This window comes from Eptesicus fuscus, chromosome 6 (assembly GCF_027574615.1).
Source record: "Eptesicus fuscus isolate TK198812 chromosome 6, DD_ASM_mEF_20220401, whole genome shotgun sequence".
NCBI classification, from domain to species: Eukaryota; Metazoa; Chordata; class Mammalia; order Chiroptera; family Vespertilionidae; genus Eptesicus; species Eptesicus fuscus.
Window position 1 is genome coordinate 32,374,640 of NC_072478.1, and position 23,322 is coordinate 32,397,961.

At 43.6% G+C, this 23,322-nt stretch overlaps 2 protein-coding genes across 2 annotated transcripts in view; one reads left to right on the forward strand and one right to left on the reverse strand.

Annotated features, from left to right (window-relative positions):
• Positions 1-3,514, forward strand: part of EXTL3 (exostosin like glycosyltransferase 3) — a 143,049-nt gene extending 139,535 nt beyond the window's left edge. The window contains exon 8 of the mRNA XM_054717612.1: positions 3,483-3,514. The gene's annotated coding sequence lies outside the window, so the exon portion shown is untranslated. The remainder of the gene's footprint in view (positions 1-3,482) is intronic.
• INTS9 (integrator complex subunit 9) overlaps positions 1-23,322 on the reverse strand; it is a 95,047-nt gene that overhangs the window by 13,335 nt on the left and 58,390 nt on the right. Inside the window, exons 7-11 of the mRNA XM_008150748.3 lie at positions 15,590-15,710; positions 14,700-14,834; positions 5,333-5,444; positions 2,272-2,452; positions 762-822 (exon numbers count right to left, since the gene is read on the reverse strand). Of these exons, the coding sequence (XP_008148970.1) occupies positions 762-822; positions 2,272-2,452; positions 5,333-5,444; positions 14,700-14,834; positions 15,590-15,710 (610 nt within the window). The remainder of the gene's footprint in view (positions 1-761; positions 823-2,271; positions 2,453-5,332; positions 5,445-14,699; positions 14,835-15,589; positions 15,711-23,322) is intronic.

A 23,322-nucleotide genomic window follows, 5' to 3' on the forward strand; every position in this document is an offset into this window, starting at 1 on the left:
ATGAGGCACACAGGAAAATGCCGGTGATACAATGTTTGGTGGAAGAAAAGAAACTGAAACAAAACTGGGCACACAGCTACATAGAAACACTCATCCATCCTGTGAGGGAGGGAAATTTTCCTGTTTTTTAAAAACTGAGGTATAATTGACAAGTAACATTACTTCCAGGTGTGCAACATCATCCTTTGGTTGTGTGTATATCACAGAATGATCACCACAGTAAGTCTAGCTGACATCTGTCACTGCAGTTACACAATTTTCCCCTTGTGACGAGGACATTTAAGATCTGCTCTCTTAGCAGCTTTCAAGCATTAACTCTGGTCACCATATGGCACATGACATCGCCGTGATTCATTTATTTATAACTGGAGGTTTGTATCTTTTGGCCTCCAATTTTTTAAACTGATATGTTATCATTTTCATCATTAAAACTTCACACCTATGATTAACATAACTGGAAAGACTTTACAATAACAAATCTGTTATGCAAACATTTTAGTAGTAGTTAATAGAATAGAATTCCTCGCGCAGTCAGGAGAACAGAGGTAGGCTCTGAAGTGTGAATGCACACTGGTAATGCAATGCTAGTAAGAGAAAGTCATGGACCTGGAGTTAAGAATACTTCCCTGTCATCGCATATGGGACACAAAGGGCGACGAGTTTACGTAAGGATTTCATTTTGTCTATGGCCCGCTATCTCCATCCGTGTCCATTCACCTCACGTTCTTTCTTGCTCTGATCCCAGTAGACCATTTTCTTACCTCTGCATGAGGAAAAGGTGGTTCTGGGAGGTACACCTTCGTCTGCTTGTTGTGACAAAGCCTTAAAGAGGAAAGCGGATAAGCCAGTCAGCTGGGCACACAGGCTCGTTGGTGCCACCTAGTGGTAGCAGTGAGTAAGTAATAAGTACAAGTAAAAATGTCCTGCAGTGAATCTCAGCATCTACAGAATAAAATCCAGCGGCTAGAGAGCACTCAGGACAGAAAACTCTCTTAAGCACTTTTTTAACCTTTAAAATTCCTTAATACATTTTTTCTTAAGAAGAAACCTTGTTATTTTGAAATAATCTTAGATTTACAGGAAAGTTGCGAAGATAGTCGAGCTCCTCGCATGCCCTTCACCCACTGTCCCTGATGTTAGTATCATGCACAACCATGATGGATTTGTTAAACTAAAACATTAACATCAGTACATCACAACGAGCCAAATTCCACACTTGACAGGGATTTCACCAGTTGTCCCGCTATGTCCTTTTGATCCAACCCAGGACTCCGTATTGCACTGGAGAGCAGTATCGAGGGGAAACTGACATACCCTTTGCAGAGACACAACTTCCTGTTTGTTACAGCCACCTCGCTGCACAGACAACTCAAGCTGGGGAGTGAGTGTCTCACTCCCACCGCAGACATGAGCGACGCGCGCGGGAAGGAGAAGCCTGTCTGCGTGTGCACACAGAAAAAGGATCCCCCACAACTAAGAGGGGCGGGGAGAGTCCTGAGGAAGGGCTGCGGGGCAGCGTGAGATGTGACACAGAGGAGGCACACATTCCTTGTTCATGAGAAACTTAGCAGCACACTGTGTCCTGAGGCCACCACACCACCAGCAGGGATTAGGCACACTCTAGGCATGTGTTTTCACAGCCCTGAATGCTGGGGTACACCACCCTCAGGCACGGCTGCGTGTCCGGTGAAAGTGGATCTGTTTCCTCCATCCCGCCCTTCTTTTGGCCAAGGTGAGCTAGGTCCAAACAGGCAGCTAAGTACTCCTGAAAAGGTTCACGGACGTCTTACTGTCCAGTAATTTACTCTCCCTACGTTTGATCAATGTCCTGCTGTAATAAAACTTAATTTTGTCAAATGTCATGCTATTAAAATGAAAATACATAGTTTTTCTTTCAGATTTGGTATTAGAAGTGTAGACAACATGAGCTTGGGCTGTAACATCTTTTTCGCTTCTAGAATGCAATTTTACTTTGTAACAACAGGCAGAAGGCAGCATGTGAGAAGATAAATGATGGCATTTTTGTGACTAATCTGGAAAGTGCTGGCTAAGTTAAGTCTTTATCTTTCGTCCTTCCTCCCTTCCCAGCTCCTCTTCTAGCAGTTAGCCCTGTTACAGACTTGGCCTTCATTAGCACAGCTTCACATCACAGACACGGGAAAGCCACAGAATGAAAGTCTCCTAGTACCGTGGGAAGCAGCAGGATCGTTTCTGTTCTTACTGCTTGAGTGTACTGCCTCCAAGTAGAACTCAGAGAGAACACAGACATACCACTCAGCAAAGATCTGGGAGAACTCGAGGGAGCTGTTCGCCACGGGGGAGATGAAGTAGAAGGGGATGCTGGAGAGGCCGGCCGAGTCGATGTACTGGTACAGGCACTCCAGGAGGTCGTAGATCACCCCCGACGGGTAGCAGGGCACCAACACGTTTCCTCCGTTCCGGACGGTCAGCGCTGGGGAAATGAAGCCAGGAGGAAAACGATAGTATCAGAAGAACAGTTTTATAAAAGTAGAATGGAACGTGTAATATCTGGATTTCTTTCATTTTCCTCCTCCTGTGGGTACAACCCACTGCACGTCTAGGATGGTCCGATTCTCCCGACGGCCAGGACCAGAGCGGGGAGCCCCAGGCTGGCGAGCAGCGAGGCCTCAGTCAGCGTCTCAGTCCAAGGAACAGGACGTGCAATCGAGGGCTGGGGGTTAAAGGTTACTAGTGGAAGCTGAGCTTCAGGAGAAGACCCTCCAAGCTCCTCTTTGTAGCTCCAGCTCAAACCTCTGCTGGGTTTGCCTTTGTTCAGTCTGACCCCTGCTGAGTGACCTCTAACAAAATAGGCCACGTTTTTCTGCTCCACTCATTTTAGTGGCATTTTCTTTCATGAATGTTTGTCTGTGAGACAATGCTCCCTACTTTATTCCAACTATCAAATGAGGAATTGCAACTTTTGCGTGTAATCATATTAGAAGCTATAACTGGCTTAAAAAAAGCTGAGTGTCCTCTCAAGTTTGTCTGTTGTTGGGTTTTCAAAACAGACTGAAGCGCACAGCGGTACCCTGAGCACTGGCTGACCGGCTGTTACGAGAGTTGGTACCGTGGGAAAAACAAACCAGCGGGTGGGGCTCAAGAGGGCTGTAGGACTCCAGTGTCCTCACTGGCTGTATGAGAGGAGTGAACTAGATCAGTGATTTTAAAGCTTTAGTTTGTAGGAAAATATCCAGGACATGCTGAAAACTCAACTTTCCTTCTGGCTCCCCTTCTGCAGAGCCGGATGTACTAGGTCCGTGGTAGGACCCCCTCATTTGCATTTTTAATACGTGGCCTCATTGATCTCGAAGCCAGTGGTTACTGGACCCCACTCTGAGAGACAGTGGATTTGATGTAAGGTCTCCTTTAGACCTGAAGTTCTCTGTGTCTATGATTCCAGATTATAAACAAACATACAAACCAAAGAGTCTATCTGAGACTAGTCCAATCCATTTTCCAAGGTAAGAATGAACGGCTTTGACTTAGTATCAGCAAAGAACAACAACAAAAACTGTGCTTATTGGCACTGGCCCAGCGAGATTTGAAAGGACAACGCCTTCGAGAGCAGAGGTAAATTCACTTACAAATCGCTACAGGTGAAGGGTCTGCGCTCACTAATTCCTCTTTGGTAACTGTTATGGCCTGAATGTCAGTGTCCCCCCAAGTGCACACACTGAAGCCTCGACTCCGGTTGTGGTGGTTGATGGGCAGGGCTTTGGGAGGTCATTAGGGTTAGATGAGGGTGAGACTCCCAGGAGGGGATTCCTGCCCTTGTAAGAGGAAGAGACGCCAGAGCTGCCTCTCTCTGCTACAGTCACAGCAAGAAGGTGGCCATCTGCTAGGAGGGTCCTCACCAGGACCTCATACGCTGGCAACCCACTCGCAGCCTTCCCAGCCTCCTGAACGGAGAGGTAAACATCTGTTGTTAAGCCACCCAGACTATGGTATTTTGTTACAGTAGTCAGAGCTGACTAAGACATTAACCAACCGGCACTTTTCTAAAAGAAAGGCAGGATTTCTTGATTTTATTGACAACTAGGGGTCGGGTGCACGAAAATTCGTGCACAGAGGTGTGTGTCCCTCAGCCCAGCCTGCATCCTCTCCAATCTGGGACATCTCTCTCACAATCCAGGACTGCTGGCTCCCAACTGCTCACCTGCCTGCCTTCCTGATTGCCCCTAACCGCTTCTGCCTGCCAGCCTGATCAACCCCTAACCACTCCCCTGCCAGCCTGATTGCCCCTTCAGGGCTGGTCACCCCTAACTGCCCTTCCCTTCAGGCCTGGTCACCCCTAACTGCCCTCCCCTTCAGGCCTGGTCACCCCTAACTGCCCTACCACCCTGCAGGCCTGGTTGCCCCCAACTTCCCTCCTCTGCCAGCCTGGTCACCCCTAACTGCCCTCCCCTGCAGGATTGATCGCCCCCAACTGCCCTCCCTTGCAGGCCTGGTCACCCCTAACTGCCCTCCCCTGCAGGCTTGATCGCCCCCAACTGCCCTCCCTTGAAGGCCTGGTCCCTCCCAACTGCCCTCCCCTGCTGGCCATCTTATGTCCACATGGGGGCAGCCATCTTGTGTGTTGGAGTGATGATCAATTTGCATATTACTCTTTTATTAGATAGGATTATATCCAAAGGAAGATAAATTTCTTCCAGGTAGCAAAACCCCCAAGTCTCTCAATTTAATCTTCTCCCAAAAGAATAAAAAAATACCACCACCTAATATTCATAAGAAAAAATACACCTGTTCAGTGGCGTCACTGTTGTGAATTTAAAGTCCATGTACATTAAGTCCTCACTTAACGTTGTTGGTAGGTGCTGTGACTTTAAGAGGAACAATGCATAATGAAACCAATTTTACCACAGGCTCATTGATAAAAACAACAGCTAAGTTCCTGCGGCATCTCCACAACCTACAATGAAACGATGCTGACCCAAACGACATTACTTGAGGACCTGCTGTCCCTTTGACTGTAAGGACCCCTGCTCCAACACCAAATCCCACCCTGAAGCAAGAAGATCAAATAAGAATTTTCTATATAAACAAGTGAGAGAATGCCGAGTACCTGTTGTACAGCATGCTAAAAATCCAAATTACCGTTATAACAACTATTTTTACCGTACCTTCAGACTGAAGTTGCCTAAGAATTGCTTTTGTTGAGTGGTTTTGCAGGATGAGCAAAAAGGGTGAGAGTAAATGGGGAAAGGCCTTAAAAGGGGGCATCTGAGGGCGTGAATAGGAAGAAGGGGAAAAATACTACAAAAGCAAGGTACTGAAATACAAACTTCACGTGTCAGCCAGGTGGCGCACATACCCAGGTTGCTGAAGAACTCGCCCACCATGCCGTCCGGGTTGGCGGTGGGAATCTGGGTGAGGCCTGTCAGGACGAGAACATCGCTGTTTTTGAGAGACGCCTGGTCCATGGGCTGAAAAATCAGAGTCACACTTAGTAATTTAAAAAGGGATGTTACCTACAAATATAAAGGAAAAAGAGGATATCACATTGCTCTTTCTATGTCCAACTCATCACCAAGTCCTCTTACTTCCTCTGTTGAAGTCTGTCACCAAACAGTGGTTGCCCATGGAGTGTGGGGACTGATGGGGATGGAGGAGACGTGAGCAAACTCTATGGGGTGCTGAGCACATGATATCAAAGTTCATAGCATTGTCCATTTAAGATCTTAGGGTTTCACTCTGTATAAATTTTACTTCAATGAAAAACAGCAGGTTTCTATAATGCTTTCTGCTCCTTTCACAATATGATCTCACATTTACCATGGGGGTGGGGGTCTCAAACTTGAGGTGCATCAGAATCACCTGCAGAGCTGGCTGAACCAGGGACTGTGGGCCCCGCCCCAGGGCTTCTGATGCAGGTCTGATGGGCAGAGGATGTGCATTGCTAACAAGCTCCCAGGAGGTGCTCCTGGGCTGGTGTGGGGATCATGCCGTGAGAACGACTAGACTGTGTAATGTGATTCTCAAAGCAACTCTGCGAGCACCTGGGATCAGTGTTTTTATGAAAATGCGCAAGTTGGAACCCCAGGAGTCGAGGTGATTTTCCCCAAGTCTCAGTGGCAGAGGACCAGGAAGAACATGGATTAGGAATTAGAAACATGTGACTTCCTTCCAATTCCATTACTAGCCACATGGCCTCAGCCAAGGCTTGGAGCTGGGTTTCTTGTAAAATGGGCATATGTCTTCACCCATTTCCCTTCACTGATTTCTGAGAGTCTCATGATAATAGTCATGATATTCTTGTGAACTATGAAGTCTAATGGTGCACTGTTATGTGATACTCAGGATGCTTTTTAAAAATATATTTTTATTGATTTTTAGAGAGAGGAAGGGAGAGGGAGAGAAAGAGAAACATTGATGTGAGAGCGAAACATGGATCTGCTGCCTCCTGCACTCCCCCTACCAGGCATGTGCCCTGACTAGGAATCGAACCAATGACCTTTAGGTGCATGGGACGATGCCCAACAAACTGAGCCAGAGCAGGCTGTTGTATTTTTATTTTCACCTGGCACAATTTAAATTTTTTATTTTTCCCCCTAAGTACATCAGGATTCAAACTGGCAACAAAAATGATTCCATGACTGAGCTGCTGGAGAGCTCATAAGTGTTTTCATTTTGTAACACATCTTTTCCTCGGTTTCATTTAACATACTCATCAGAATGTTAGAAGAAAAAAAGCCAGAAACACAGATTACTAAGAGGCCTCATCCCTCCTTTCTCTGTTCCACCCAGATTTCCCAATAAAAAAATAAAATTCTAAATTGTAGTACAGCAAAGAAAGACCCACCATCTGCACTGTTATCTCTGAGTACATGTGCCTTTTGATGTATTTTCCTTTAGCATTTTATATAAGCATGGGCTCCATTATTTTTTAAACATGACTGTTGTTATATAAGCTGAAAAACATTTCTTTAATAAGAATATAGAAAAAACACAGTTATGATAATTATATTGAACTAGAGGCCCAGTGCACGAAATTTGTGCACGGGGCGGGGGGGAGGTGGGTTCCCTCAGCCCATCCTGCACCCTCTCCAATCTGGGACCCCTTGGGGGATGTCCGACGGCTGGTTTAGGCCCAATGCCAGGGATCACTCCTAATTGCCCCCTCCCCCCACTGGCCTGGTCGCCTCCAACTGCCCCCCTTGCCGGTCTGGTCACCCCACACAGCCTGCTTGTTCAGTTGTTTGGTCATCCCTCACTAACCCCCCTGCCGGCCTGGTCGCCCCACGCAGCCTGCTTGTTCAGTCGTTTGGTCGTCCCTCACTAACCCCCCTTGCCGGTCTGGTCACACCCCATAGAGCCTGCTTGTTCAGTTGTTTGGTCATCCCTCAATAACCCCCCTGCCGGCCTGGTCACCCCACACAGCCTGCTTGTTCAGTTATTTGGTCGTCCCTCACTAACCCCCCTGCCAGCCTGGTCACCCCACGCAGCCTGCTGTTCAGTCGTTTGGTCGTCCCTCACTAACCCTCTGCTGGCCTGGTCGCCTCTTACTGCCAGCCTAATCATCCCCAACTGCCCCCCCTGCCAGCCTGGTCGCCCCCAACTGCACTCCCCCATTGCCGGCCTGGTCGCCCCTAACTGACCCTCCCCACCAGCCTGGTTGCCCCCAACTGCCCCCCCTGCTCAGTCGTTTGGTCACCCCTCACTAACCCCCCTGCCGGCCTGGTCACCCCACGCAGCCTGCTGCTCAGTCATTTGGTCGTCCCTCACTAACCCCCTGCCGGCCTAGTTGTCCCACGCAGCCTGTTCGGTCATCCGTTTGGTTGTGATGGTCACTTAGGCTTTTATTATTATAGATAGCTTCTAATTCCTATTTGCAGATTATGCTAATGTGTATAAGAGCTTTTCTGCTGCTTGGGAAGACCTGACCTGTCTGTGCTTCTCCAACAAATACAAATGTACCCACTGTTTCTAGAGAAGGAAGGAAGGTGGGGTAGAGTCCAGTGGTTTAGTAGCACATGTGTAGTGAGCCTGGGAATGTTAACTGTCATGCATCAAACACAAGGAAACCGGAACGGTGACAAAAGGGACCAAGTTTCGTTGGGCAGTATTTTCAGCTTAAAATGGTTAAGAATTTTATATGGTTCTTATTTGAACAAGCCAATCATGATTCACAGGGCTGATGGGAGATGGGGAGATTCAGAGGCTGCAGCACCCCCTGAAATGGTATATACAATTCTGTGTGTGCCTATGTACATTTCTCTATAGAGTTAATTGGATTGTCTTATGGGCCATGACCCCAAAAAGTTAAGAACCACGGGTCTAAATGAAAACATATAATGAAGAACAAATTCTGGCACTGAAAACATTATCTCTGAACCTCAGCCATCAGCACTGCCTTCCTTTGAAAATTAAATGCCCATAATAAAAAGATAAACAAAAGCATTTGTATAAAGGGATGGTGCTCTAACCAACTAAGCTGTAGAGATAGACTCATAGAAAGAAAGTAGGCAGACAGCTCTGGTGGTGGTGGTGGGTGCTTAGGGGGGAAGGTTGAGCAAAAAAGAAAGAAAAAGAGAGAGACCTCATGGACAACAGTGTGGTGATTGAGCGGGGGTGGGTGGGAGGTGGAAGAGATCATAGAGGGGATAAATGGTGATGGGGAAAAAAGAAAAAAAAGAAAATTATCACACATCTCAGTTGTAACTTAAAACAAACAAACAAATAAAAACCAAAAAGCAGTTCTACAACTTGAATCCCACCGAGTTGGAAATTATGAAATACTCCATGTCAGGCCAGATGCGGAAGCTGGGACTCCACTTAGATGCTCCTTATTTTAGCTCTATAAATCGGAGACGCTTCTTGCTGACGGCCAGCGCTGCTGTGAGGAAGTAGGCTGACAAGGCTTTTAGTGACCTCTCCAAACCACCACTGTCTCCAGGTTCCACCAAAGGGCAAATGTATATACTGGCTACTATCAATGGCCATGCACCGAGCACTTCAAGTGGGAACATTTTGTTCAAACACACAAGAACAGGAAATTCCATTGTGTACAAGACTCAAATAAAAATGCCTTGTTGACAATTACAATCGATCTTGTAGAATAAAATTTTGAAAAACCCTAAGCCCACGGATGCTGTGGCTATCATGTCGGTCCTCTGCTGGGTAATTTTTACTGACACTTGCACAGGACATGAGAAAAAGAAGACCCAGTTTTTTGGTCCTAGAAGCTTACAGTTAAGTTGAAGAGAAAACATGTATGTATAATCAGAAAAGAGGGTTTTTCAAAAAGCCATAGAAGAAATAGTGCAAATACCAAGAGAGCTAGCATTGAGGATATGAATGCCAGGAGGAATGCGGACCAGAGAGCTACCCGGCAGGGAAGTCGCTTATGTATGCTTTTTGGCAGATGGAGTTTGGTTCTAGTTTTTCTTCCTTCTTTCGCCAAGGAACTTAACACAGCTCAGGTCGCTGCCTTTGGAACCCTCCGTGACACCCCTTCCCTCCCTCACACCAAGGTGTCCTTCCTACACATGCCCCATGGCCTCCAACTCTTCCTATCCCAGCACCAGTCGCACTGGATTGTAACTGCCTATTTACCTGTCTGCGTCCCCAAAGGACTATGAAGCTGAGGGCAAGGACTGTGTATCTCCACTGCCTAGCAAAATGCCTGGCACACAACAAGCACTAAATTAACATTTGTTGAATAAATGAGCCCATGAAAAAAGCAGACAGTTTGACAGGCAAGGCAAGAGCATTGCATCCTGGGAAATGCTACACGGGAAGTCCGGAAGGTGGGGAGGGCAACCTAGAGATGCCAAAGGACCGGACTTGGCTGGAATGGAAAGTCTACCTTGGGGCTGAGGAAAGAGATTAGTAGAAAGAGAGAAAGTATAACTGGTAAAGGGCCAAAAAGGTGAGAATCACGAAGACCGGTGGGTGGGCAATAAGGAGTCAACAGTCTGAAGCACGAGAAGACATTTGGTTACGATAATCACAGACAATACCTAAGGAGGAGGGCGAGACTAAACAGAGAGCAGACACGCTGAAAGCCCCACAGCAGCTCAGGCATAAAGGGAAAAGCACGTCCCTCTCACGGCAGTTGAGGTGGAAGAAGCAGATCTACACAACAGGAGAAAACACCGGCATTTGGGAATGGGTCAGACACAGGACAATGGAGAAAGCAAGACTTTAAGATGACTCCAAACTGTCAGAGACGCAGTCAGAGGGAAATTTAAGAGATGCAATGATTTAAAAGAGTAAGGACACAATAGTACGTCCAGTTTTGGCAAGCTGCAAGTGTTGAGGGGAGGAGAGCAAATGGGTGTATCCTGACCTATCCTTCTTTGATGGGAGAAAAAAGAAACAGCCTTGTGATTGGCTGAGTTGGTCTCTCAAATTTGTCCCAGTCTAGAGACCAAGGTGTGGGAGAGTCCTCAAGGCCAGGAGGGCTGAAGTGGTGGGGTGAACGCTTTTTCAGGTCCCTTTCAGAAAAAGATCAATACCTTAAACACACCAAAGCACTACCAAGGGCAACACCACCAACAAAATATGCCACACACTACAATAGTCCATGCTTCAAGCCTTAGCCTGTATCAGTGTCCTGGACCAGCTCAGTTCCTAAAACCAACCAGGAATTCTGTAGCTCCCCACTCCAGGTGTTTGTAGCTTTTGCTCTATTACGCTGGTGATTTTCACACCTAAAACTCAAGTCCTGCTGGGAAGTCAGGCAAAATAGCCAGGAAGCTATTGAAATAATGAGTGTTAAGTTGCCTTTTCAAACCATTATAAGAGAAAAACTGGTGTTCAAATATAGGTTCACAAGCCACAAGCAAATCCATTAATTTGATTTCTAAGGCCAAAAAGGCGTTGGCTCTAATAACCAAAAGTGCTCTAGCGCTAGCTAATGCACTTATGGGATCTAGCCAACAGCTACTGTTTGTTTTGTTCTATTAGTATTATTGTTTCTAAACAATGTCCTATACCCTCTTTCTGGGCACACTGTACATCTATTTGGTGTAGGTATTTTTCAGTGAAAAAAAATTAAGAAAAAATTAAATGTCCAATAGTGATAAAAGTTAAACATTTTATTGCATACCCATCTGATGGACTACCAGGTAAATATAAACATCCTGTGGTGGAATACTAATAACCTAAAAAAATTCATTAAATAGTTAAATCAGAAAGAGCAGAAAAGCAGGCTGTAAATAGTTATTTCTTTTTATTAAGATTACAATTTTTATTTTTTCTCTGAGGTTTCTAAGTTTTCCAAAATTACTACACCAAAGATAATGCTCCGATAAGAAATATAAGGCAATCATATTATTTTAAAACAAAACAAAAAGTCTACTGTGCGTCCTGACAAGACAAAGACAGAGAGCACAACAGCGGCTGGATCCCTTTTAGAATCTGAACGGAGAGACAGCTTAGATGTGAGAGAACCTGACAAATTTTGAGAGAGTAAAAAACGAGAATAAATTCTCGGGGAAACCATGGGTCCTGGAACAGGGACAGAATGGCAAGAGCCACCGAGGCCTGGGCACTGCGGGAGAGTAGAGGTTGGGAAAAGAACACCTTGTCCCCTTTTCTCTCGTCTATGCTACTGTTGGCAGACTGTGGCTGCTCCCACACACTGTGAGGAAGAAAATGCCAGGACGGAGGATGAGCGTTCACAGGAGGTGCAGGCAGACCTACAGCCCTGGCTTGTCCCTCACACTCCACGGCTAACCGGTGGCAAACAAGTCAGGCAGACAAATTCTGGAGCAGAGGACCTTCCTGTGGGGCAAGTAGTGAGAGCTCACAGGGAGACAGCACCCTGAGGAACACAACACCCACTAAACACAGTAAGCTGCAAACCCACCCCACGTGGCAAATTAGAACACAGAAGAGTAGAATATGCATTAAAAAGTCCACACACAAATAGAATAAAAACAAGTAAGTAAAATAAAAATGACTAAGTGTCAAGAAAAATATTTGGAAATACTGTGTATGGAAATATACTTGTTGAAATAAAAAACTCAGCACATACGTTGAAGAGCAGTATGGATACAGCCAAAGAAGGAATTCATGAGCTGGGGGATCAAGAGGAATTTTTTTTCAGGAGGCTTCAATAAGAAGATGGGAAATATAAAAGGAAAGAGAGATGGAAACATAAAAGTGTCACTACCTATATACTTGAAGTTCCATAAAGAGAAAAAAATAATCAACCACAGGAAGAACTAATTTATAAAATGATTAAGAATTTTCTGCATAAAGGAAATTGGGAGATCGTACAACTCCTCCTTGACACCTAGATTAGTGTCATTATAACCATTCTCTATGTCCTCCAAGCATGAAATCTCCAGAGACAGTGAGCGTTCAATATATGTTTGTTGAATTCAAGAACTGCCAATGTTTTCTTGAACTTATCTTTCCATTCTTACTGCCTCAGGCTTCACTCAAAGCCGCATTCCCCTGTGCTTCTTAGATTGCTAGGACAGCCTGCTATATTATATTCTTCCTTAGCTAGTGAGGGTTCCACTCAACTATACCAGTGGTTGGCCTCTTTCTGTAAAGTGTAAAGTTTAACTGTCATAATGGTGTGTAAGCATCCGTTAACAATCCATAAACATATGGATGTGGCTGTAGTCCAACAAAACATTATTTCCAAAAACAGGTTTGTGGGGGGTTCAAATTTGGTCCATGGGCCATAGTTTGCTGACTTTTGAAGTATACTAACAAGTTTTCTCAAACCAAATCTTTTCTTATCCCTTAGAATTCCATTATTCGGGTAAAAGAAAATCTAATTTATTTTCTTTTTTACATACAATACTGGCTGCCAGTTAGGAATTAAAATTAATTACTTAAGTATGATACTCATTACTTTCAAAACCTTATTTTCCCTTTAAATTTACGAACCTTATAAGAATAATTTACTGGAAATTACATCAATAATACTGTAAAGGCTTTGATGTAAGCAGGACAAATAGGAAGAGTTGGCAGCCAAGTAATCTTTCTGTCTTTCCTGGAGGAATAGATCAGGAATGATAGAAGCTGCCAATAAGAAAATTGGATTCAATGAAGCAGGTTAAGATGACATTGATGGGCTTTTGATTTCAATAAGCGGGAAAGGCCCAGAATTCTGCTAGCTATAGGAAAAAATGACAACTTGTCCCCTCAAGACCTTGAGATGAAACTTGATTATAAAAGAAGGTATAACAAAAAAACAATGCAGAGTAGCAGCTCAGGAGCATCCTATAGTTCTAGACTTACAGCAGCCCTTCTTTTCCCCCATATTAAAGAGGGATTTGGACTTCTCCAAGTTATCTACCTATCCACCCATTCATTCATTCACCCATCCACCTGCTATCTAATAACATCCCCTGCCCTCCTTTACAAACATGGAAAGTACCAGGATTTATAAAATGAACAATAAATCCATTTACAAAATGAATAATAAATTCTTTACAAACACCTAAAATAGAATAACTAATGCATTTGTAACAAAGTTTATGTACTTAGCTTATTGCCAAAATGACTGTTGATGAATGGACCAACTTAAAACCTTCCAATAGCTTCCCTCTACACATGAAAATAAAATCCCAGTTTCTCATGATGGCCTCCCGAGCCCTACACGACCTGGCCTCTGCTAATGCCCGGACATCTCTGCTGACCATTCTCAGTATGCTGCACTCAGAGTGGTCTCTGCGCTGCAGACACGCCCGGCTGCTCCTGCTGTAGGGGCCCTTCACGGTCACGTCTCTGTGAGACTTTGCCCTCACTGCTTTGTGCGGCTCATTTCTTCAGGTCTCAGTTCCAACAGCTCCTCCCCGGAAGCTTTCTCTGACCATCCAAGTTAAACTAGTCTCTATCACTCTACACACAACCTTACTTTGTTGCTTTCAGTATTTATATCACAACCTGAAATTACTTTGCTAATTTATTTTCGGCGCCCCATACCCTCTCCATACATCCACAGAACTCAGATCCATGAGCAAGGACTCTGCCTGTGGGTCACCACTGACTCTCACACCTAGAGGAGTGCTGGACACATAGTAGGTCCTTAATAATGTTAAATAATTAATATCTGCTGAGTAAACAAGTGTCCACCTCTCTTCCACATCAGGCTATGATTATCAGAAGTGCTGGGAAATCTCAGAATCCTAGAGGTGGCTTTAGAGGCAACAGGATCTTACAGAGGACCCTGAGATTTAAATGTGGGACATGAATAATCTAACTTTGATAAAGTGTATGTGCAGAACATCAAGTTTCAGTGCAGCAGGATGAGTAAGCTCTAGAGAGCTGCTGTACAACACTGTATCTACAGTCAACAGTAATGTCTTCCACACTTAAAAATTTAGCCTGGCCGGGGTGCTCAGTGGTTGAATGTCGATCCTTGCACCAGGAGGTTGCCGGTTCAATTCCCAGTCAGGGCACATGTCTGAGCTCTGGGCTCAATCCCTAGTAGGGGTTGTGCAGAAGGCATTCAATCAATGATTCTCTCTCATCATTGATGTTTATATCTCTCTCTCCTTCTCCCCTTCTCTCTAAAATCAATAAAAAAAATATTTAAAAAAATTTATTAAGAGAGTAGATCTCAGGTTAAGTGTTCTTACTATGATTTAAAGAAAGTGTCTATAAAAACCAAAATTAGGAAGATAAAACACTGCTGATGGTACTCTGGATATAGTCTAAATTTGGCTTAAGTAACCAAAAAGCTGAGTTGTTAAATGAGAATTCAGAGTTACCTGTGGGTGTGTGGTAAGCAAGGAGGATCCCGAGACGTAAGACACCTTCTCATAATGGGACTGAATAATCCAGTTGGAGCTTCCAAGGGCATAGCCAGAGCTGAGCGGGGTCACCTGGACCGCACCAAACAGCTCCTGGAAAAGAACCGCAGGAAGAAGTGATGAGCTTTCAGCAACGCAGTCATGCAGGCAAGTCTGTGGGAGAAAACAGCAGAAACAGCCTTCTCCACTCAGAAACGGTTTCAAAGTAAACCAAAGTCTGAAGTAAAACAGAGAGAGCCATGTGGCAGGCACAGAAAGCATCCCATCGTTTTGACTTGTCACCTTTCAGAGAGTTCTGGTGCATCCACATGGCACCAGGCACTCAGGTCTCACTCAGCGAAAGGCAGAGCGGATATATTACCAAATAAACCAGAGACAAATACTTCAGTTTCATTTTCTTTACAGGTTAGGTGTTATTCTTATGGTTGTTCTATACCGAATGACTCTGGGCCTAAGTTGATAGAAATGGGAACCTTATCATTATCATGTCAGAGCTCAAAAGTTATACTTGCCAAGTTGCGTCTTGATCTCTTTTATGCTCCCTGTTTCCTATTTCACTTGTCCAAACTCTGTCCTAAAGTGAACAGAATGACATGCCTTTCTCTTGACTTATTACATGCTGGCCAATCAAATGCAGCCAGTGATGGGGAATGCAAGGGCTAGGAAGGAGCCCAGTAAGAACCTGGGAGGGATGGAGGAAAGGGACGGACACTGTTCTGTCTTCAGCGTGCACAAGTACATGATTCTCAGTGATCAAATGGCTTATAAAGGGAACTATGGGGTCCTACCATAAAACCAGTATGAATAGAAAGCATTCATTAATCACTTAAGATCATAACAACACTCACAATTTTCTGAGAATATCCCACCAGCTGGATTTTACTCAGGGCGGAGTTCACCTCTTGCATTGTATAGCATCTTCTCCAGGTGGATACTTCCACTGCGTCCTTGAGAGGAGAGGGCAGCAGCCTGTAAATGCATCACAATGCCAATTCTTTAGGTTCTAGAGGTTCCTTTCAAGTACTTTGTTCATTTTGTCTAAGTTGTCCAACTTACTGGCACATAACCGTCCGTGGAATTGTGATTTTTTTTCTTTCTCTCGGTCGTACTGTCCCCTCTTTCATCTCTGGCTCCAGTAATTTAAGTCTTCTCTTTTTTTTCTTGGTCAATCTATCTAAAGGTTTGCCAGTTTTGCTGACCCTTTCAAAGAACCAACTTTTGGTTTCGTGGATTTTTTTCTATTGTTTTTCTGTTCCTAATTTTGTTCATCCAGCATATAGCTGGATCTTTTTTACTTTTCATTCAGTCTGATGATGTTATTTGACTGATTTTTTAAGCCATTTACAGTTAATGTTATTATTGATATAGATGGTTTATGTCTGCCAATTTAATTTTTTTTCTATGTCTCATGTCTTTTTCTTCATCTATTTTTCCTTTACTACTTTTTAAAAAAAGATAGTAAGTGAATATTTTTGGATGTAGCTTCTTCTTTCGTCCCCCCCCCACCCCCTTTTTTAAGTTATTTCCTTAGTAGTTATTCTAGGTTACCACATACATCTTACTTAGCATCTTACTTGTGAGATGCCATTCCTACATGGCATCTCACATAAGATAAATGTTCACAAAAGATAAATGAAATAAACTTTACTCATGGGCCAGCAAAGCAATAGAAATGGGCCTGATTAAACGCAGAAGAGGCTTGGCATAAAAGAGGAAAGTAAAACGTGATTTGTGATCTTTCAGACCAGCCTCAGGAACATCCATTAAAATAAGCAAGCAAACAAACAAAATGGGTCATTAGAAATACATTTTATCACTTGCTCTAACATAAGCAAGAACAGACCTGAAAAGTGACTTCCCTGAGAGTCTCAGGACAATACAGAGGAAGGGACTTCTGATGAACTGAATGTGTGTGTTAGCTCTGCTCTCTCCTGAAATATCCCTGCGCACTAACAGTAAAGGGCTTCACACACACACAGACACACACACACACACACACGTGCACGCGTGTGTACACACACACATCTGTGCGTGCATGTACACACAAAGACACACATACGCACACACAGACACACACGCACGCACACACACACACGCATACACGCATGTACTCATGCACCCTCAAGACAAAGAGAAACAGAGAAGAGACAATAGCAACTGCATTCTAGAAAGTAAAAAGTAGGACAAATGGTAACTGTCTTAGCAGACCAAGGAAAGTTCAATTCAAGCAATTTATACCACAGAACCCACAAAAAGCTCAGCAATTGAAAACAGTAGGTATGTCTGGAAATAAAGTTGAAGATGGGCCTAGAAACAAGAGGATTTATTAAAAAAAAACAAAACACTAAGAAATAGAACCTTCAAGTTCTCCTCACCTGTCCCATATAGCTCAGCAATTGTCCCTTCCCTCCCATGCATATCCCAGAGGTCATTCTCAGGAGAGAGTAAAAATGAGAGTCAGGACAAGGAGAAACCCTCAACCACCAAAGGCAGTATTTTTAAGCAGAAGTTTATATACTGATGCCTGGGTTGCAGGCTTGATCCCCAGTAGGGGGAATGTGGGAGGCAGCCCATTAACAATTATCTCTCATCATTGATGTTTCTCTCTCTCTCTCTCTCTCTCTCTCTCTCTCTCTCTCTCTCTCTCTCTCCACCCTTCTCCTTTCCTCTCTGAAACCAATAAAAATACATTTTTAAAAAATTATACAAGATGTGAAAGAGCCATATAAATGAAAAATCAGAAAAGCTTTAAAATGATGTGGCAACTCAATAATTAGAAGTAATAAAAAATCAGAAATGAAGACTAAACTAATAGATACACAAGAGTGAATAAATACAACAAATAATACTGTTAAGTAATATACAGGAAAAAAAAAATAAACACCAAAAAGAAATGAAGATGTAAGAATTTGAAGAAAAAAGTGGCAATGTGGCCTGAAGACAGGTGAGAAGATGTAACATACAGACCATGGGAGCCCCTGATAGAAATCCAAGCAAGGGAACAGAACAAATACCAAAAACCATGATTGCTAACCTAAAAGGAGGTTTGAAACTACATACTGGAAGAACAGGCTGCATACCTGAGAATACTGACCCAGAAAAACTAACACCAGATATATTTGGAGAAAACATTTAGACTATATAGAAAACAGACAAATAAAACTTTGGGTGTATAGGTTAAAAGAGCAAGTGACTTATAAGGGGAAAAAATTAGATTCCATTTGTGTTTTCAACAGTAATACTTTACTAGAAGAAAACAGAGTTAACTTGTTTAAGACACTCAGAGAAAGAAAATGCAAGCTGAGAATTACACATCTAGCAAAACTGACTTTCCAGGTCACCGAGCACAGATAAGGAAATATTAACCCGCGAGAATTCGGGGTTAATAACCCCATCCTGAGAGATCTTGTAACCCCATCCTGAGAGATCTTCTGAAGAATGAGTTTCAGACAACCAAAATGCTGACAGAAATACATGGGTTGGTAGTGAGCATTAAATATATAAAATATATAGTTATTTGTGGAAGACCAAATGAAGGTTAAAAGGAAGAGAGGATACTATAAAAAGGTTATATGTTCTGACAATAAATAGAAAGGGAAATATATATGACCTGTCCTCCAAAAAGGCCTACAATGACCAATTCAGTAGCAATGAGCACTGCTAGCAACCAGAATGGGAATGAAAATTTCATTTCCCATTATAAGAATCAAGAGTTTCTTGGAGAAATGGGTGATTCCAGATTTGGGGCAGATAATGTAGAAGAGCAGTCTTAAGCATCCTGCTACATCAGATAGAGTGGGTTGTGATTATATTGGGGCAGAGAGGGGCTTTTGAATTAACTGAAAATTTTCTACCAGTATTTCTCAACCTGGGTAGTGCTTGTAAGGGTGGTGGCTTTATAATAATTTATTAATGATAAATATTAATTTTGTGGGTTTTTTGTTTTATAATAAAAAGGTAAATATAAAAATAGAAAATTTTATACTAAAATAAAAAATATGATAGCAAAAATAAAAAACTCATAGAAAGATTGAGAAATAAAGTTAAAAGAATATTCCAAGCAAAAGAACAAACAAAAACAGAGATGGAAAAGAGAAAATAATTTGAGTGACAATTCAGGAAGTTCAACATCTAAATAAAAAGAGTTCTAGAAAGAACACAAAAAAATGAAAGAATCTAAAAAAATAAGGGGGAAATTTAAAAAAAACACAGAATTGAAGTTCTTGATTTTCTAGATGGGGGGTCAGCAAACATCTTCTCTGAAGGGCCACAGATATTTTAAACTTTGCAGAGCACAGTCTCTGTCAAATTACTCAACTTGGCCATGTAATGCCATCGACAATATGTAAATGAATGACTGTGCCAATAAAACTCTGTAAAAATTGGGGCAGGGCAGGTTTGGCCCATAAAACAGGGGCCTGGACAGAGCTGCCACCCCTGTTCCTGCCACCCACTCGGTACTCAGTACATGAATGAAAACTATCCCTTAGTAAGACATCATAAACTTAGAGAACAAAGAGAAATTCTACAAGTTTCCACAGAGCAATCTACAGGATACATACCAAAAATCTACACTCAATTGCATTGGACTTTTCAATAGCATTTCTGGGAGCTAGAAGAATAGAGCAATGCTTTCAAAATTCTAGGAATAAATTATATCTAATCTGCATTTCTATCCGGGTGTGAGGGTAGAACAAAGGCATTTTAGACGTGCAGCGTCTCAGATAGTTTACCTCCCAAGCATGCTTTCTCAGGAAGCTATTGGAGGCTGTGTCCAGCAAATGAGGGTGAAAATAAGGAGGGGGAGGGCCAAGGGCAGGGGCAGGACTTAGAGAATGGACCTTCTAACAGAAGAAAGAGGCCCAGAAACCTTCAGGATCGTGGTGAAGATAATCCTAACCTGAAAGCTGTACAGCAGGCTCAGGAGCAGCTAAAATCAGACCAGGGGAAGAGAAAAAAACTCTGCGGGAGGATTTCTTTTTTTTTTTTAATTATATTTTATTGATTTTTTACAGAGAGGAAGGGAGAGGGATAGAGAGCTAGAAACATCGATGAGAGAGAATCATCGACCAGCTGCCTCCTGCACACCCCCTACCAGGGATGTGCCCGCAGCCAATGTACATGCCCTTGACCGGAATCGAACCTGGGACCTTTCAGTCCGCAGGCCGACGCTCTATCCATTGAGCCAAACCGGTTTCGGCGGATTTCTTAAGATAAAATTGTTAAAAAAACAGTTTGAACATATTGAGGAGAGACTGCTAACAAGTGAGGCAGAGGTTGGACATAAATTAGTAATAAGTACTTTGAAAACGAAGCAAGTAAGCAAACAAGTTAATTAGTAACTCAAGGAGGGACAAGAAGTTGTGCAGAAAGGAAAAATTATCCTAATAATGTCATATGGCTTGTGAATGCCATACTAGAGATTTAGCCAAAATAGCATACAGATCATGTTGTTACAATTCCCTTTACCTGTTTCTTCAGCAACAAAATACCTTCTACATAGAGAGTCACATGAAGATTTTCTTACTTCACTTATCTCTCCTCTTGCTTTAGGTTTCACAGTATTTATTCAATAAAGATTTACTTAGTCCTAACTGCGGTCTTAGCATTAAGCCCTGTACAACATAAAGGCCTCTGCTCACAAGGAGCTCAAGTTTAAGAAAAATTTATAACAATACAAAGCAATAAAAGAGCTGTGGCCTGGCCGGTGTGGCTCAGTGGTTGAGCGTCAACCCATGCACCAAGAGGTCACTGATTGGATTCCCAGTCAGGGCACATGCTTGGGTTGTGGGCTCCATGCCCAGTAGGGGGCATGCAGGAGGCAGCTGATTGATGTTTTCCTCTCATCGACGTTTCTCTCTCTCTCTCCTTTCCCCCTTTCCCTTCCTCTCTCTCTAAAAAAAAAAAAAAAAAAAAAAAAAAATTGTCAAAAGCCATGAGCCAGTCCTGGCTGATGTGGCTCAGTTGGTTGGGTGTCATCCCATGCACCAAATAGCTGCTAGTTCGATATTCCAGTCAGGGCATATGCCTGAGTTGCGGCTGGATTCCCAGCAGGGGGCGTGCAAGAAGCAGCCAACTGATGTTTCACTCTTGTGCTTGCGCGCTCTCTCTTCCCCTCTCCCGCTCCCCCTTCGTCTCTAAAAATCAATTAAAAAAATCTTTAAAAAAAAAAAAACATGATCCATCCTTGACTGTATATTTGCCTTCACTCACAGGAGGTCCTAAGTAATATATTAAAAATGAAAATTTTCATACACACACACACACACCCTCCTCCACTTTAATGGCTTGCCATTATAATCAGGATAAAATCTAAGGCTCTTAGTGAGGTAGGATAGTAAGCAGCTAGAAAAATTCCTGGGCAAGTGGAATGGGGAAACTGAGACAAGATAATTAAACAAGGCCAAACAATTTGACTGATTTACAGACAGCTAGTGAATCGCAAGATCTTATCTTCCCTAACCAAGGACATCTGAGAACAAACGGTGTATATACACCTCTCCTCCCTGACCAGAGAATACATAGCTTACATCACTCTGGTCGGGTAGATAGAGGACAGAGACCCAATTAATGCCATTTGTGTCAGCCAACCCCAAGGGCAGATGAAGTCAGGGAAACAAATAACAAAAACCCAATTAGAGCCAGACAGGCCCAAGATAAAAATAAAATCACAAAGGCAAACGAAGAATAATCCCAAACTTGCCTGTATGCTCATTTTGATGCATCAGCATATTAAAAATGCACCTGGAAAGCTGATGAAAATTCTACCGAAGCCCTTCTTTAAGACACTCGCCCACAGAAGAGAGATAAAACCCTCCAGACAAAGGGTACCAGCGCAGGTTTACTCTAGAGTAGCGGTTGCCAACCGGTGGTCCGCGAACCACTGGTGGTCCGTGAGGTCCGAAAGGTTGGCGACCGCTGCACTAGAGCACACCCATGCCCCTTCTCGGACATGAACTCTTTACTTTCTCCTAAATCCTAAAGGTCCCCATGAGACTTGCAACCAGGGCAGCAGTGGGCAGTGGCAGCTCGTCCACGGCTAGCCCTCTGATCCTGTCTCCAAGGCCCCTTTTTCTCTGACTCTCCAGTGAGCTAAAAGCAGCCCCACCTTGACTCACTTCTGTCATTCCAGCCACAAAATACTTCCACATAAAGAGTCACATGAAGATTTTCTTATTTCACTTATCTGTCCTCTTGCTTTAGGTTTCACAGTATTTATTCAATAAAGGTTTTCATACCCAAGTGAGCTCACAGCAGCCTCACCCTGACTCACTTTTCTCCTATGAAGTTTCTAGGGAGTCAAAGCAGAGCGCCTCCTAGGCTCTTCTCCTGTGTTTCGCTGTCCCCAGCCTTAATAAATGTGCTCTCAAAACCACCTGGACTCGTGTGGCGAAACCTCTCCTGCACAAAGTCAACAGCCCACCCGCTCCAGGCCGGTCCCTGTCTGATAACATCAGCATGACTTTATAAATTCCTTCTTTACCTAGGTCCTGCCTCAGCCTACATCCTTGGACAACATCATGGGGGTTAGGGGTGCCGATCCCTGCACAGTCAAAAATCCACATGTAACTTTGATTCCTCCAAAACTTTCTAATGGCCTATTATTGACCACAAGCCTTACCAAGAACATAAACAGTCAATTAACATACTAGTATTTTGTATGTTAAATGTATTACATACTATATTCTTATCATGAAGTAAGCTAAAGAAAAGATGTCAACCCGGCCAGTGTGGCTCAGTGGTTGAGCATCGACCCATGAACCAGGAGGTCACAGTTCGATTCCTGGTTGGGGCACATGCCCAGGTTGAGGGCTTGATCTCCAGTGTGAGGCGTGCAGGAGGCAGCTGATGGATGATTCTCTCATCACTGATGTTTCTCTTTCTCTCTCTGCCTCTCCCTTCCTCTCTCTGAATTCAATAAAAACGTGTGTGTGTGTGTGTTTTTTTTTAAAAAAATAACGATGTTAATAAGAAAATCAGAAAGGAAATACATTTACAATCCTGTACGAGTTTATTTTAAAAAGTCCATGTAGAAGTGGACCTGCACAATTCAAACCCCTGCTGTTCAAGGGTTGGTGCTACTGAGCTATAAACCGCTCTCAGTACCAGGCTCCCTCAAGCCTGCAACCTCCCCTGTTGCCTTCTTCACGTTCTGTGTGGACGATGCTTACTGCTGCCCTACTCCTGCTTTAAAATCTAGGCCATTTGTCGCTTTTTCTCAGTCTTGGGACACTGGAGTAGGCCAGGGCACATCCTATATTCTTTGCGAAACAGCCCGACCTGAGTTTGAGGGACAGGAAGAGGTACTGAAGCTCTGCTGGACGAGCTGCGGGCAGGGGTCAAGGCCACAGCTTCCCTTTCCCTTCGGTTTCCCTGTGTCTCTGCCACCCACGCTGAGGAAGGGAAGTTTCTCTCAGAGGCACTGTGACATCATGGGGGAAACAAAGACCTCTTTCCCTCTGTTACCTCTTGACCTCTGAGCCTCAGTTTCCTCATCGGTAAGACAGGGAGAGTATCACCTTCCTTTCAGAGTTGTCCTGACAGGTAAATGATACAGTGCACGTGTCTGGCAGAGAACAGA